This window comes from Centrocercus urophasianus, unplaced genomic scaffold, assembly GCF_019232065.1.
Source record: "Centrocercus urophasianus isolate 14NV4802_14NV808 unplaced genomic scaffold, USGS_Curo_1.0 seq_10, whole genome shotgun sequence".
Lineage (NCBI taxonomy): Eukaryota > Metazoa > Chordata > Aves > Galliformes > Phasianidae > Centrocercus > Centrocercus urophasianus.
This window is the reverse complement of record NW_024884142.1, coordinates 98993-111454: the sequence shown is the minus strand read 5'-3', so window position 1 is coordinate 111454 and position 12462 is coordinate 98993. Positions and strand designations below refer to the sequence as shown.

General features: G+C 58.2%; 2 protein-coding genes across 2 annotated transcripts in view; both read left to right on the top strand.

Annotated features, from left to right (window-relative positions):
* The window catches only part of RAB10 (RAB10, member RAS oncogene family), a 37826-nt gene extending 34392 nt beyond the window's left edge, over positions 1 to 3434 (top strand). The window contains exon 6 of the mRNA XM_042840114.1: positions 1086 to 3434. Coding sequence (XP_042696048.1) covers positions 1086 to 1169 — 84 coding nt within the window. The 3' untranslated portion in view covers positions 1170 to 3434. The remainder of the gene's footprint in view (positions 1 to 1085) is intronic.
* Positions 3435 to 4715: 1281 nt separating this feature from the next.
* GAREM2 (GRB2 associated regulator of MAPK1 subtype 2) lies at positions 4716 to 12297 on the top strand. The gene is made up of 6 exons (XM_042808945.1): positions 4716 to 4827; positions 6887 to 7027; positions 8627 to 8757; positions 9442 to 10524; positions 11116 to 11279; positions 11353 to 12297. Exons 1-6 carry the CDS (start codon positions 4716 to 4718, stop codon positions 12200 to 12202), a joined length of 2481 nt encoding a protein of 826 aa, XP_042664879.1. The 3' UTR covers positions 12203 to 12297.
* The last annotated feature ends 165 nt before the right edge of the window (positions 12298 to 12462 follow it).

Sequence of the window (12462 nt, the reverse complement as noted above, 5' to 3'; positions counted from 1 at the left end):
GACATTCACCCTAAACCTTCCCTCTTCAACTTCAAACCATTTTCTTCCTACTTTGGTTCAGTGATTGGCCTGCTCTATCCTCTACATTTCTTGGGAGGTCTTGCTCAGAAGGTTAAATTGCAGCTGAGAGAGGAAGATGGCTCACCAGGTCTCCCTGGTGGTTGGTTCTCTCTCCTGAATTGCACCATGTGCCATCAGGAGGGCTGTCTTTCCTGAGAATCTCACTGTTCTGTTGCTGGATTGAGCTGGATATGGATCTGCAGGTGGCTCTGGGGTTGATTTTCAGTCAGCTGATGTTCTCCCATAGCCAAAGACTTGATTAGCACCTTCCTGCTTACCATCAGCTCCATCTCCACACTGCTGACCCTCCTGGCCTTTGCGTTTTCACTTTGACCTCAGTGCATTTCTCTGAATAACGAGGTAGGATGGGGAGCAACTCTGTTGCAAGGCTGCGAGGTAGAGAACGAGAAGAGGAGCAAAGGGACTGAATGCTGCATTCTCACAAGTGTATAGTGTTATTTTCTGAAAATAGACACCATCATCTGATCAAACCCAGCAGGCCAGAGCTGTGCTTTGACCCAGCCACGTTTACGTGCCGTGATGCAGATGAGCCTGTTGTGTGCACGGCCTCAGCGTCCTGACGAGTGGAAGGCAGATGCTTTTGAGCAGCCCTGCTTTAAAATCCATATCCTTCTCAATCCATCCGTCACTCTGTCACTTTTAAGGCCATCAGTTTGCACAACTCAACCCGCTGGGATTTACCTCCTCCGAGAGTCAGTTCTGAAGGCAGAGGCTGGATATCATCCCTGTCCCCTTTCAGAGTGGTCTGAGTTGGGAGGCTTTCCCCAGCTTTTCAAGCGTCGATTTGGAACGACGACAACAAAAAAACCCATAGGCTTGTCCTGCACAGCTGTGCTGGCAAAGGGAGGGAGCATTCCTCGTGTCCTCCAAGGCATTTTGCCCCCTGATTTGGGTTATGATGTGGCAACATTGATCTCGATGCAGCCCCTGCCTCTTGTCCCCTCATCCCCTGGACTTCCCGACGCCTCGGGAGCTCTCTAACCTTCTCGCTTGTTTCATTGCAGACGCCTGTAAAAGAGCCCAACAGTGAAAATGTAGATATCAGCAGCGGAGGTGGGGTGACAGGCTGGAAGAGCAAGTGTTGCTGAGCGTTCTCCTGTATCACCAATCGCCATCCACCGCCTCTTTTTTCTCGCTGCAAAACAAACCACTCTGTCCGTTTTTAACCTTCAGCCAATGTTTTGTTCCTCATCTTAACGAGCTCCTGTCTCCCTTTGTTCTCCCGTGTAGGACAGCTTGCATACTATAATTTCCTCAACGTGTGTAGGAAAATCACCTCCGTGACTTCATTTTTTCATGTACCTGCTCCACTTACCACTACGTTTTGGTTGTATTATAGCCCCTCTCCTCCCGACGTTCAAACATAGAGCAATCGTATTCAACTCTCCTCTGCAAATTGTATAAGAATAAAAGTTAGAATTAACAATTCATTTTGTACGACAGTGGAATTTTCTGTCATGGATAATGTGCTCGAGTCACCGTGTTCACTAGATGCATCAGCAAAAGAGCCAGGAAAACACTCGTGTTCGCCTTGATACGTGAATGGGGTTTCTTTTGTCCTGTGCCTTACGTGGAAAGGAACTTTTAATTTTCACTTTGATTTCTCTTCTGGTGGAAGCATGTGCAGGAGACATAGCATCCATCCCCGACCATTTCCAAGTACCCGACTCTTTTGTGATTGCTTTCTGTCACTGTTGGTGTCGTGCATCGAGGACAAAGGGTGGTGCAAAAAACAAAACAAAAACAAACCTACTGCTACTACTGCTGCTCCATTTAACCTGCCGCCTCTCCTGTTGGTGACCTCGCCATCGGAACTGTTCCTGCTGCCGTTTTCTTTTCTCACTCGCAGCTCTTTCCTTTTTGCCTGCATGCTGCTTTTATTTGCTTCCCTCCATGGTGTGATGTGTTAATTAAAAAGGATGGCAACGCGGTATGTTTGCCAAAAAACTTAATACAAAGCACTGATTTAGCTTTCGAGGTAAGATGTTGACGAATACCTACTAATTTCCCTCTAGCCAATGTCAGTTCACTAGTATATCCTCTCTCCTCCTGCATAGCCGTTGGGTTTTATGATATGGAAGAGTTATTTGCATGCACTAGTTTTCTATGGAGGGTGATGTGGTTGTCTACTTTATGTGTATGAATATAACACGCCATTCCCAAACTGACAGCATTCAACTTCTTCAGTTCTCTCACCGTTAGCCGCTCCCACCACGAGCCGTTGGGCAGCCGGGCGCGAGGCCGAGTCAGACTTAGGTGACAAAGGAACGATAGCGACAAAACGAAGACGAAAGTCGGCCGTTTAATTTATTACCTCCCCCCACAAACCTTCCTCTTCCCGAGCCTCGCCTTGCTCTCCGAGCTCGCATTTATCCGCTCGGGTTTTGGACTCCCTCCAGCGAATAACGTAGCGGGGAATCGCAATGGTAGCGGATTGAGTCGCGATGAAATGACCGTGTTGGGATGGGCGGCCTGCTTCCGAGCCGCCTCCCCCGTAGGGCTCCCCGTCCCTGGCCCATTTGGCTCCACCTCCCACCTAAACTGCACTTTTTGGAACCTTCTCTCTCAAAAAAAAAGGGAAAAACGGAGAAAATAGGCATCTTGTTGTTGTTGTTGTTGTTTTCTTTCATATATAACCTTTCTTTGAAACGTGAGCTTTTTATTTGCTCCTGGGGCTTGGCTCCTTCTGTGTCAACCCATCGGGACCCTCTGTAGGCGCTGTGCTGGTGGCTCCCACCCCTTACACCCAACCTTGGCCGAGTCTTTAAACCCAAACATCGCTACAGGTTCTGCTTCCCTTCGTGCAAAAAAAAAAGCAACCAACCAAACCTGAATGTCGATCCCGTAGCTTGGCTTGGCTTGGTTTGTAGCGGAGTGCAAGGCCCAGCTGAGGAGGAGCGAGCAACCAGAGTCGGTTGAGATGCTGAAACGTAACAAATAACAGTGTTGGTTCTTAGATACAGCACTCTAGCATTAACGACAGCCTGGAGGCAGGGGTAAGAGCCAAGCCAGCCTGGGGCTGCTCCTTCTACGTCACTTCATTCAGTTGGTCCTGATGAACCCAAAGCCGATCCGTCGTACGAGCGCCTCAAGCAGGCAGGGCCGGGGCGGAAGCCGCGCTTCGTCCTCTCGCATTTGGATGGTGGAAAAAACCAAACAGCATCGACTTCAGGTCTAGGATTAACTCCCATGCCTACGATTTTTTACTTAATCTTTTAATATTTTTGCTATTCCACTCTGGCTTTTTATTTAAAACACATTCTTTTGTACCACTTAACTGTATCAAATTGTATAAAAGATCACTGTCCCATTCTTGGTCATACCAAGAGCAAATAAAAGCTTTTATAAACTTGCACTGCTTCCTTCCTGGGCCCCTCGTGTCCCACTGCGTCCCCCCCCCCAGCTGTGACCGCGTGGATGTGGCAATAAAGCCTTCCTGCTCTAAGGAACGGTGTTTGGATGCAGCCTTTGCTCGGTGCGCTGTACAGGATCCAGTCCTGTTTGTGTCCCCACGGCTGTTCCGTGCTCTGTGGCCACCACTGCAACCCGGCGACCCCCATCGGGTGGCTGAGGCTCTGCCCTTCCCCTCCGTGCAGGAGCCGTTGGCAGCAGCCCCTCTTGGCTGCAGGTTTGGGCAGCGCCACGGGATGCGGGCATGGCCGCGCTCGGCCTCGCTTCCTCCTCCTGCAGCCGTGGGAGCTGGGAGAGGGGCTTCGTGCAGAGCTGCTGCTGAGGCTGTGGCAGCCGACAGTGCCGCCCTGCAGCCCGGAGGTGTCACTGTGCCACCGTCGCGGTGCCATCCGTGGGGAGGAGGTGGCTCTCCCCGCCTGCCCGGCTCCCAGGTCGGCGCGCTGGGTGTGATGGAACCCGCTCTGATCTCAAGCCGTGTGTGCCAGCAGAGGGGCTCCCTGTTCCAACTCCATTCCAACCCCATCCCCATCTCTGCTCCAACCCCATCCCTTCTCCTTTCCTACTCCATCCTCTGCCCCATCCCTGTACTTTTCCCATCCCCATCCCTACGATGTCCATCTTCTCTGTTCCATCCCCATCCCTGCTTTGTCTCCATTCCCATGCCTGCTCCTTTCCTGCTCCATCCCCATCCTTTCTCCACCCTTCTCTGCTCCGTCCCCATCCCTCTTGCATCCCTATCTCTTCTTTCCTGCTCCATCCCCATCCTTGCTCCATCCCTGCTCCTTTCCCTGCCGCATCCCAACCGCTGCTCATCCCTATTCCTTCCCGCTCCCCATCTCTTCTCCATCCCTTCTCCATCCCCATCCCATTTCTTCCACCAACTTTACAGTCTCATACGATCACTGAGTATCCCGGGCCCAACAGCTCTCACGAGGGACTGTAACCAATCCCCCCTCCCTCCCCCCCCTCAGGTTCCGGGTCTGAATGCGGGGATCGCAGCCCCCCGGAAAGCCTTTAGGGGCCGCCCAAAGGGGGCGTCTCCCATCTCCCCCCTCCCTTCTCCCCCTTTTCTCCATCCTTACGCTCCTCCAACCCTTTCCCCACCCGGCTCCGGTCCCGGTGAACGACACCGATGGAAAACGGAGCGGTGCTGGCCGCTTCCCCCCCCCCTCACCGCGGCCTCGGGGCCTCCTGAGCCCGACGGCGGCGATGAAGCGGAGGAGATGGAGAAGCTGGCGGCGGGGCTGGCCCGGCTCCGCTGGAACCCCGCGGCTCTGCCCCTGGATGCCATCGTCAGCAAGTGCCGGCTGCCCACGTTGGTGTGCCTGGGGCAGGGTGAGAGCGGCGGGGGAAGGGAAGGGAGGGTGGTAGGGGTTGCGAACGAGAGGGGTGCGGGGGACGGAAACGTTGGAGGGACGGGGACGGAGGGATGGAGAACGGGGAGGGGGTTCAGGGATGGGGGAAGAGGGGCTGAGAGCGTGGAGGAGGTGCAGAGGTGTGGGTGGGGAGCGTGGAGACAGGGATGGGGCCAGAGGGACAGGGAACGTGCAGAGGGATGGGGATGGGAGCAGAGGGATGGGGAACATGGAGTGTGCGAGGGATGGGGATAGAGGGATGGGGATGGAGAGCAGGGGCAGTGCGGGGCACAGGGATGGGGGCAGAGGGATGAGGAGCATCCCTCCTGGTCCAGTGTTGAATGTGGAGGTTGGTGGCCCTGCATGCGGCAGCGGGGTTGGAGATTCATGATCCTTGAGGTCCCTTCCAACCTGGGTCATTCTGTGATTCTGAGATTCTGTGAGCATGGAGGGGTTGTTGGGGGTGTGGATGGGAACATGGGACACGAGACAGGGATTGAAGGATGGGGACAGTGGGACTGAGAGCACGAGGAGGTGCAGGTGATGGACGGGGATGGGGAGGAGGAATGGGGTCAGCAGCTGGGGAGCATTGGGGGGGTGCAGGGGACAGGGATGGGAATAGAGGGACAGGGACATGGGAATGGGGACAGAGGGATGGGGACTGAGGAATAGGAAATGTGAGGGGGAGGCAGGAGATAGGGATGAAGACAACGGGGCACGCATGGATGGGGAACATGGAGGAGATGCAGGGGCAGGGAAGGGGACAGAGGGACGTGGACAGGGATGGGGAGAATGGAGGAGATGTGGGGCATGGAGATGGGTATGGGGACAGAAGGATAGGGAAGATGGGGGGGGGGTGCAGGGGACAGGGAGAGGGACAGAGGGATGGGACAGAGGGATGGGAACAGGGACAGTGGGTCTGAGATGGACAGATGGGGACAGGAGGGATTGGGAGCAGTGGAAGGCTGTAAGAAAAGGATGGGACAAAAGGGAGATGGGGAGACAGGAAGGACATGGAATGGAGGGATGGTGGGGACAGGGACAGAGATACAGGGGGGATGGAGGGGCTGGAGAAGGAGAGGGACTGGAAACAAGGGGGGGATGGAGAGGATGGGACAGGAGCAGGATGGAGCTGGAGCAGCAGAGCAATGGAGGGGCAGGGGACAGGGGGCTTGCGGGTTCGTGGCCCTTTCGGGGTGTCCATGGGGAGGTCCCATCAATGCCACTTGCCTGGCACAGGCGCCTGGGGACACAAAGGGGCTGCATGTGCAGCATTGTACAGCCAGAGCAGGCTTTGCCCATTGCCCGGGTAACTGTTGCTGAGATTCCGGGATGGAAGTGCATGGCACGGCCATGTCCACTGCCTGCACCCCCTGCCTGCCCCACTGCTGCCCAGGCACGGGTGTAAGGTGTGCACGGCGGTGTGCACAGCGATGGCTTTGTGCCTCCAGGTGCAAAAGTGTTGGTGTGCATGAGGTGCAGGAGTGTGCATGGCTATGGCTTTGTGCACCGAGTGCGTGCGTGGGTTTTGCACGGGTGCAGAGGTGCTGCAAGGTGTGTAGGGACAGAGCAGGATGTGAGGGGTTGGGGTGTGCCCTCAAAGCTTGCTGTGTCCCTGGAGATGCTGTGCTGGGGTGCCAGGGGCCCCCGAGCCGCTTCGCCCTGTGTCAATAAACTTGTTGTTGTTCAGCTGCTGCTGCTGCAGCCTTTCAAGAGGGACGAAGAAATTGTTTCCAGGGCAACTGGAGGTTCTTGGCAGCGGGCACCTGCTCACCCTGCACCCGGCGGCTCCTGACATGGCTGTCCCCAAGCCCGTGGCTCAGTGCCCCGTACACACACTGTCCCCATAGCTGCACTGAACCCATACCTACACTGACCCCGTACCCACACTGTCCCTTCACCTCCATTGTCCCCAGGGCTGGTGGCACTTTGGGGTGCGTGGCAGGGACACCAGTGGGACCGATGTGGTGGACACCTGACGGTGGGCTGTGACCACGCCGTGTTCCCACGGGTCCCATCCCATCCCCGTCCCCTTGCAGGGGAGTCGGTGGAGGGGGTGAGTGCCCAGGATGTGCTGCTGATCCACTCGTGCCGCCAATGGACGACGGTGACGGCCCACAGCCTGGAGGAGGGCCACTACGTCATCGGCCCCAAAATCGACATCCCACTGCAGTACCCAGGTGGGGGAAAGGGGGTGGGGATGGGTCAGGGATGGAGGTGGAGGCAGGGACGCGTGAGGATAGGGACGGGGATGGGATGGTGGTGGAGATGGGGATGGGGACAAGGATGGGATGGGTTGGAATGGGGATGGAGGCAGAGATGGGGATGGAGAATGGGATACGGATGAGGGTGGGGAGAGGGACAGGGAAGGGACACAGAAAAGGATGGGATGTGGACAGATAAGAGCATGAGGGTGGAGACGGAGATAAGGATGGGATAAGGATGCAATGGAGACTGGACACAAAGGGGATGGGGATGGGGATAGGTTCTGGGATGGAATAGGGATGGAGACAGGGATGGGGTAGGATACAATGGAGATAGAGACAGGGATAGGGCCAGAGACAGAAATGGAACAAAGTTGGGGATAGGGATGGGTGGGATGAGAATGAAGACAAGGATGGGACACGGGCGGAGGTCAGGATGGGAAAGGGGACAGGGACAGACATGAAGGTGGGGATTGGGATGGAGACAAAGGTGATTGGATAGAATGGAGATGGAGACAAGGATAAAAAAGAAATGGAGCAAGAATGGGGATGGGGATAGCAATGGAAATGGAGATGATAGGACAGGGAGGGGATGGGGATGGAGACAGAGATGGGACATCAGAGGAGATGTGGGTGGGAATGGGGAGAGAGTTGGGGATGGGGACAGGGATATGGAGGGGGTGGAGATGGGACATGGGTGGGGATGGAATGGTGACAGGGAGGTGGACAGGAACAGGAAGGATGGGAATGGGACAGGGATGGGTACAAAACAGGGATGGGACAGGGAAGGGCATGGGGCAGGCTGCAGCTGATGAAGGCTGGGGCCACTGGAGCGGATGAAGGTGCTGAGATCACCACGGCCGCCGTAGCAGGAGCCTTAATGACCACTCTAAGTGCTTGCCATGGCGGTAATGAGTCCTGCTAATAAATAAATAATGGGAAATGCAGTGGGGGAGGGGCTGGACGCCCACCCCAGGGAGGAGGATGAGTTAACCAGCTGGTGGGGCCCGGCCATGCCCTGGATCCGTGCACATGGGCTTCTGTGCACCCCAAGCTTGTCCTGCAGCCTCTCACCCCCGCCCTCAGCTCCATGCAGTATCCCCATCCTCCCTGGCTTTTCCTGCCCCCTCTGTGCAGCCCGGCGCCGCAGCACTCAGTTAATATTCCCGTCAGGTCCCGTCCCCGCGACGCTTGTGCTAATGAAGGCAGCTTTGCTCATCAGTGCTCCCTCCGGCTGCAGCTGCACTGAGCCCCCAGCACCCACCCTTACACCCCTGTCCTCGCATCCCCATGAGCCATGTGTGGGGCAGGGGGGGGCCGTAGGGCCAGGACACTCGTGCAGATGCCTCTGGATGTCGTTTCCTCCACCCTGGGGGCATTCCTGCGGTCGCTTTGGAGCACCCCTATAGCAACAGGGGGATGCTGGAGGGACCCTGATGAGGTTTCCTCGTTGGATAAGCCTTGGGATGTGCCCGGAATTGGATGGGGCAGCTGCCCCAATGCCCAGTTTTGCCAATGGCTTACAAGGTCCATGGGGCCCACGCTCACTGCTGTGGGGTTGGGTGTCTCCTGCAGGGAAGTTCAAGCTGCTGGACCAGGACCGGGACATCCGTGAGCCCGTGCAATATTTCAACAGTGTGGAGGAGGTGGCCAGCATCTTCCCGGACCGCGTCTTCGTTATGGAGGCCATCACATTCAGCGTGAAGGTTGGTGTGGGGACAGCAGGGGGTGGGGGGGGCATCAGGGGATCAGTGGGACAAGAGGGAATGGCAGGCGGGCAGTTGGGACACCAGGGGACAGTGGTGGGACAGCAGATGAACGTCAGGGAACAGTGGTACAACATCAAGAGATGGCAGTGGGACATTAAGAGGTGATGGTGGGACATTATGGGGTGGTGATGAGAAGTCGGGGTTGGTGGTGGGACATCAGATGATGGCAGTGGGACATCAAGGGGTAGCGATGGGACAACAGATGAACATCAGAGCACGGCGGTGAGGCAGAAGGAGCTGGTGGTGGGACATCAGCATGGTTGGTGGGACGCTATCGAATGGTAGTGGGACATCTGAGGGTGGTGGAGTGACATGAGGTGATCGGACATCGGGGTTGGTGGTGGGACACGTGGAACGGTGGTGGGACATCAGAAGATGATGGTGGGACATTAAGGGATGACAGTGCAACATCCAGGGGTCGGTGATGGGACATCAGGGTTGGTGAAGGGACATCAGGGTTGGTGATGGGACATCAGGGTTTGGTGATCGGACATCAAGGGGTCGGTGATGGGACATCAGTGTTGGTGATGGGACATCAGGGTTGGTGATGGGACACCATGGGATGGTGATGGGACAAAAGAAGACGGCGGTGGAGTGACGTTGTGAGATGGTGACGGGCAGGTGGTGTCGGGGGAGTTCAGCGAGGACAGCGAGGTGTACAACTTCACGTTGCACGCTGGGGATGAGCTGACGCTGATGGGGCAGGCGGAGATCCTGTGCGCCAAGACGGTGAAGGAGAAGTCGCGCCTCAACACCCTCCTGCGGAAGCTGGGCAAGGCGGCGCCTGCGGCAGGGGCCAGGCAGGTGAAGGGCAAAATGCCGTGCCTGATCTGCATGAACCACCGCACCAACGAGAGCCTCAGCCTCCCCTTCCAGTGCAAGGGCCGCTTCAGCACCCGCAGCCCGCTGGAGCTGCGCCTGCAGGAGGGCGAGCACACCATCCGCAGCATCATCGAGAAGGTCCGGCTGCCCGTCAACGTGGCCGTGCCCAGCCGGCCGGCGCGCAACCCTTACGACCTGCACGCCATCCGCGAGGGACACTGCTACAAGCTGGTGGGCATCATCTCCAAGACGGTGGTGCTGTGCTGCATCCTGCGGCGCGAGCGCCTCGTGCCCTTCCACTTCTTGCTGCTGGCCGACATGCCGCGCTTCCAGCTGCCCGAGGGGCTGCTCGGCGGGGACCCGCAGCTGGAGAAGCTGCTGAGGGACAGCGCGGCGTATTGCCACGAGCGCTTCAACCCCGACGAGTACTCGCGGGCCGTGCGGGAAGCCAAGCCGGATTTTTCGGAGGAATGCGCCAGCCCCCGGCGCCTGCGGCTCTGCCTGCCGAGCTGCGGCCGCGAGGAGCTCAGCCAACCCCTGCAGAGGCTCTCGCTCTGCTTCTACAGTGGGGGGCTGCCCCGCGCACCCCCGGATTCAGCCACCCGCTGCGGGGACCCCCCTGATTTTACCGAGCCTGAGAGGGAGTATGTGACGCCCGACTGGGCCGAGCCAGAATTCAGGACTCAGGAACCACTGGAGATCCCTTACGAAGAGCTCTGGAGCAACCAGGGCTTGGAGAGCTGCTCTTCCTCACAGCCCAGCACTGCAGGGCGGCCGGACCTCATCGCTTTTGGGGCCACGTCCCCGCTGGGCTCCCCGCGACGCGCCAGGGATGAGCCGCTGGGGGACGCACCACCGCCGGTGCCACCCAAATCAGAGGCGGTAAGGAGGACCGCGGGGTGGCACATCAGCCTGCTCCACCTCCATGGGGGGTGCTGTTGGGTTGCCCAAATCCTCTGGGATCCATGGGGTGCTCACATCCTTTTACCCACATCCTTTGGTCTCCATGGGGACATGCACGCTGTCAGATCTGTCCAGTGGGATGCCCGTGCCACAGGGTCCCTCCTTGCTCAGTGAGGTGTCCACGGCTCTGTGCATTGGGTTGTAATGCATGGCTCCATCCTCAGGAGAGCCCTGAAGCCCACTGGCTGCACCATCAACACCAGAATCCCCAGGGTCCCTTGTGGGTACCCAAATCCTTTTGGATCCCTACACCAAACCTTGCAGGATGACCTGCACCGAGGGGCACCCAAATGCCTGCACCAAACCCTTTGAGCTCCCTGCAGCACACCTTGCCGAGTCCTTAGGGCACCACTGGGTAACCAGAATCTTTAGGCTCCCCCTGAAGCTTGGGGTACCCTGCACCTCCCCAATGCTGCATCCTCGTGTCTCGATAACTGAGGACCAGAGGGGCTCCCCAGCACCTCAGGGGGGTCCTAGGGCAGATTCCTGACATTGCTCACCCCATTGCAGGTGAAGGAGGAGTGTCGGCTGCTGAATGCCCCCCCTGTGCCACCTCGGGGAGGCCGCCCCACGGTGCCCCGCAGCCCCCCAGCCCCGCTGCGCTTCCCAAAGCTGGCACCTGCTCCCTCGCCCAGCCCCAGCCTGTCCTACTACTCCTCGGGGCTGCACGACGGGTGAGTGGCTCGGGGACAAGGGATGGCCAAGGCTTGGGGGCAGGCTTTGGGGAGACACACTTTCTTTCTGCAGGTCAGCCCCGCGGAGTGGCAGCGGCTCGCCTTCACCTGACGCTTACTCCCTCTATTGCTACCCCTGTGCGTGGGGAGACTGCAAAGCTGGGGATCCCCCCGGCTGCCCGCTGCCCCCCGCTGCCCCGCCGGCCCCCACCGCCTGGTCCGATCCCTGGGCCTACACCGAGGCAGGGGGGAACAGCAGCAGCTCCACACCACCGCCAGCCACTGAGTCCCCTCTGAAGCCTTTCCGGAGCTGCCCCCGCCTCAAACCTCCTCACTCCCAAAAACGCTTTGCACCCTTTGGGGCGCTCAACCCCTTTGCCGGTGCAACCGAGTGGCCCGAGAGCCCCGAGTGGCCCAAACCACCTTCAGCCCCGGCTGCGCCCTCTTCCTCCTCTTCACCAGAGTCCTTTGAGGGCCTGGAGCCAGCGGCCCCCCCGCGCCCACCCAAGGGCTTTGACGGGGACGGCATCGTCATCCGTGGCACGGCCCCGCTCTCTCCTGCCGTGCTGAGAGGCGCTGAGGGCGGCGTCACCCACCTCTACCTGGCGCAGGGCGTTATCGAGGTGCCACCGGGGACGTGGGGTGAAGGGGGGGCCCCGCCGGCTGCCCCAAGGCCCAGTGGGGATGGTTCACCCTGGCTGCCCCCTGCTGACCTCTCGGCCCTGTCGGTGGAGGAGGTCTCCAAGTGCCTACGTTTCATTGGCCTCTCCGAGGACGTCGTCAGCTTCTTCGCGCGGGAGCGCATTGATGGCAGCATCTTCGTGCAGCTCAGCGAAGAGATCCTGGCTGATGATTTTCGCCTTACCAAGCTCCAGGTGAAGAAAATCATGCAGTTCATCAAGGGCTGGCGCCCCAAAATCTAGCCTGACGATGGGGTACTCATAGGAGCCCCAACCCAGCAGTGCCTCTCCCCACCTTTCAGCTGTGGGGTTTCCTCCTTCCTGAGCCTCTCCCTTTCCTGTTGCAACACTGGACAGTTCATTTTGGCCTGAAAGGGCTGGAAAACACTGGAGTTTGCATTGACTGGTTTAACTTAATCCTTGTGGATTAGTGTAATAAAACATACGGGAGAAAACAAGCTGCTGGAAGAGTCCCTTGCTTGGGGAGGAGGGGGACAAGGACC